The 3,895-nt window shown below is 49.4% G+C and overlaps 1 protein-coding gene across 1 annotated transcript; it reads right to left on the reverse strand.

The window, feature by feature from the left end:
* Positions 1-224: 224 nt before the first annotated feature.
* Positions 225-3,579, reverse strand: LOC115062594 (leukocyte immunoglobulin-like receptor subfamily B member 3). The gene is made up of 7 exons (XM_029531852.1): positions 3,544-3,579; positions 3,346-3,381; positions 2,903-3,187; positions 2,446-2,751; positions 1,185-1,469; positions 751-1,059; positions 225-526 (listed from the first exon to the last, which is right to left on the reverse strand). The coding sequence occupies exons 1-7, from the start codon at positions 3,575-3,577 to the stop codon at positions 225-227; spliced, it is 1,557 nt and encodes a 518-aa protein (XP_029387712.1). The 5' UTR covers positions 3,578-3,579.
* Positions 3,580-3,895: the final 316 nt, after the last annotated feature.

Below are 3,895 nucleotides of genomic sequence, written 5' to 3' on the forward strand. Positions count from 1 at the left end.
GAGGATGAGAGGCTGGCTTCCTTGTTCTGAGCTCCAATCACACATGACTCCACCCTGAGAACCTGGGCCTCTGACTCTTTTCTCTGACTGAGCTCAGCTCNTNTTCTCCTCTTCTTCACCCACTCCTGCTTAGGATTTCTGCCTCCATCCTGGCTATCAGCTTCCTAGCTCCCCCATGAGAGCCTGAGGAGAGGTTTAGGTTCCTGATTGAATCTTTTGAGTTCCTAACCTGTGATAAGGATGTCCAGGGGGTCACTGGAGGCTGACCACTCAGAGGAGAGGTTGTGTGCCCCATAGCATCTGTATTGGCCTCCGGTGGTGTGGTTCACATAGCCCAGTGTGAAGTTGGCCATGGAGAGGCCACTGTCCGTCTGCTGGCTGGAGTGCTGCATGATGTCAGCTGCCCCCACCTTGTGCAGAGCAAATCTGTCATAGTTGATGTCAGAGCAACACTGCAGGGTGAGGCTCATTCCAGGGTCCAGGATATGGCCTTGGGGAGTCCGCAGAGAGGGCTTCCTGGACAGCCCTAGAGGGAAGGTGACAGCTAGAGCCTGAGGTTAAGTTCTTACCAAACACCTTTGCCCACCCCCCTCCTGCCCAGCACATGTTCCATCTTCTCTCCAACCATAGGCTTGAGAACATAGGCTCTCCATTTAGTCCTTCTCTCCCTGCAAATCAGCAAATGGGGAGGCCTGTTTTAAAGGGCTTAGGATCTCAGAAAATGCTGGGAGAATGACAGTGAGGACTTACCTGAGATGAGGATTTGTTGGAGATCACTGGGTACTGACCACCGCTGTGGGGTATTTTTGTAGTAGCCATAACATCTGAATGTCCCTGTATAGTTTGGGGTTGTGGGTCCCCAAACAAATAGTGCTTGGTACATTCCATCAGAATGTATATACTGTGAGTCCAGGGAGCTTGTGAATTTCTTATCTTCCTTGGTGAGAATGANCTTATCGTAATTATTCTGTGAGACACATTTGAGGGTTATGTTCTCTCCTACTGTCATCACAGGGCTGGGCAGTGCTGACAGCCAGGGTTTATAGTAGTTATGGATTCCTAGGAGAGAAGGAGGCAGTCTGTTACATGCTCTCATCCCATCACAATGTTCTCTAGGAATACTTTATGGGGAGGGAATCTCCTGAGAGCAGAGCCTGGGGTTGAGAATCTGACTGTCCCCTCACCTGTCACCACCAGCTCCAGGGTGTCACTGGGCTGTGACCAACCAGCTGAGTTGTAACAATAACAACGATATTGCCCTGCATGTTGTCGTGTCACAGAAGGGATGAAGAACTTGCCCTTGTTCCCAGGCTCCTGTAGGGTCTGTNNNNTCTGTGTTTTTTGGCTTCCCTCTTTATGCAGAAAATATATTTCTGCATCCAGGTTCCCCTGACACCAGATGGTCATTTCTCTTCTGTAGGCGATCACAGGACCTGGTTCAGCCTTGATGGTTGGTTTTTGGAGATTCCCTACATAGAGGTCAGAGGGAAGCACATGGTTGTGTTTTAAAGTGGCACAGAGGATGTCCCACAGTGGATGCTGCCTTTTTCTTTTTCACTTATTCTTCTCTCATACAATACACCAGAAGCCACCCTCCCATTCATCCCTCCTTTCTCATATGACACAGTCCTCCCCACATCTGCCTCCACCAGATTCACTACTCAAGTGTTTCAGAGAATAGAAGGCTTTTCAGTGATATGGATTGAACATGGTGTAACAAGATGTGAGAACACTAGGCACATACCCTAATATTAGTACTGGACAAGGCAAGCCATTTTGAGCACAAAGATCGCACGGGTAGGCAAAAGTGTCAGAGACATCCCCACTCCCACTGTTAGGAGTCCAATAAGAACCTGAAGCAAGCCAGGTAGTTGTGGCCTACGCATTTAATCTGTGCACTCGGGAGGCAGAGGCAGGTGAATTTCTGAGTTGGAGGCCAGCCTGGTCTACAGAGAGGGTCCAGGACATTAAATCAAGACTACATAGTGAAATATAACCCCCACCATTAAAAAAATGTTTTATTTGGATCAGCCACAGCATGTATGCAGAGGTCCTAGGGCACACCCATGCAGGCCCTGTGAACCCTTAGGATTCCTGCTTAGTTGATTATGTGTTCTCCAGGGCGTGTCCTCCTGGTATCCTCCACCTCTCTGGCTACTGTCATCCTTTCTCCCTCTGTTATTCCAGATTCTCTGAGCTCTGGTGGATTGTGCTAAAGCTGATCCATAGTAACAGAAGCCCTCATAAAGAATCATCTCCCTACTGGGAACTCTGGGCCTGGCTGTCACTGTGAGACTTTGATTCTGTGTCTTTGGACAAGGTGTGTCATGTCCTCTGTATTAAAGTTCTAAAGAGGCCTGCATCCTCACATATACCACAACCAAGTGGTCTCTGAACACCTGTATCATTTCAATACCATTCTATGGAAAGGCTGGGGTTCCTCACCTGAGACCAGGAGCTCCAGGGGTTCACTAGGATCTGACCACAAGTACGGTCTGTTTGTGTTGTAACTGTAGCATCTGCATATCCATCTCCTATTGGGGGTCACAGGGCCCACAGAGAACAGTGCTTGGAAATTCCCAGTAGAGTAGTCATACTGTGAGTCCTCTTTCCAGGAGAGCTTCTTTGTTCCTTCTACAGTCAGAATGAGCCTGTGATAGCTCTGCCTGGACTCACACTGGAGGGTGACATANCCTCCTGAAGTCACCACAGGGCTGGTCTGGGCTGAAAGCCTGGGTTTCTCATAGGCTCCTAGGAGAGAAGGAGGAGTCAGTTAAGTGTCCCCAGGCCTCATTATCTTCCTTGGCTCTGAGGTTCCCACAGTGAGGGTGGGCATTCCTGTTAACAGAGCTAAGTTTGGACATTCAAAACCTGAGGCCTAGAACCAGGTGTGCTCTCTCACCTGTCACCACTAGATCCAGGGGGTCACTGTAGTCTGATGATTTAGCCTGGGTCCTGTAGGCACATTGATATTGCCCTGCATCTTGATCGTCTACATCTGAGATTGAGAATTCATTCTTGTTTGCTGGCTTCTGTTTGTTCTTTGTGAGTCTTGTATATAGGTTTCCATATTTAGAGAGTTGGTACTTGATGGCTTCAATTTTCTCCTCACACAAGAAGGTCACCTTAGTCCCCAGTGAGACCACAGAGTCTGGTTGTACTCTGAGGATAGGCTTAGGGAGGGACCCTACAAGCAACAGAGTAGCTAGGACTCAGGACATGCACCCTCAGATTGCAGTCCTTAACCCCATGACCTTCCAGCCACCCTCAGGACTAACACGCATGTGGTGTTTTCCACCATCACTGCTCAGGCATGATATGAAGAGAAGCTGCAGACACACTCACCTGTCAGCACTGGGATCCAGAGGCTCAGAGTCAGTCCTGAAAGAGAGTTCTTTGTAAGAGATTTGTCCCTAAGGCTGAGCAAGTCCTCCCATCTGCAGAAACATCTGAGACCCTGGGGTTTCCTTTTGGGTGACTGCTGAGCTACAGGCCTTCATCATTTCCAGACCTCAGCATCCCCTCCCCCTCCTCACATCTCACCAAGACAGAGCAGGGCTGTGAAGGTGCAGGTCATGGCATCTCCTCAGAGACTGCACGTGTGCTTGAGGGCAGAGCTACAGAGCCTTTCTGAAGGGGTTGGAAACAGGGTGTGGTCCTGGAGGCAGGTCAGCTCCCATGACATGGTCATATTTCAACAGCCCCACAGAAACGAGAACTGCCCTCCTCAGACACCATGCTCTGACTTCCTCAAGATTGTGACTAGACCAGGCAGTAGACCCTCTGCAATCAGATCTTACACAGATGGTGTTTCCTCAGCCCACCAGTGTCTGCCTCACCTGTGCGCATCACTGTCAGAGCCATGTTGTAGCAGACATGTGTGAACATTTCACAC

Source organism: Mus pahari, chromosome 19 (genome assembly GCF_900095145.1).
Source record: "Mus pahari chromosome 19, PAHARI_EIJ_v1.1, whole genome shotgun sequence".
Taxonomy (NCBI): Eukaryota; Metazoa; Chordata; class Mammalia; order Rodentia; family Muridae; genus Mus; species Mus pahari.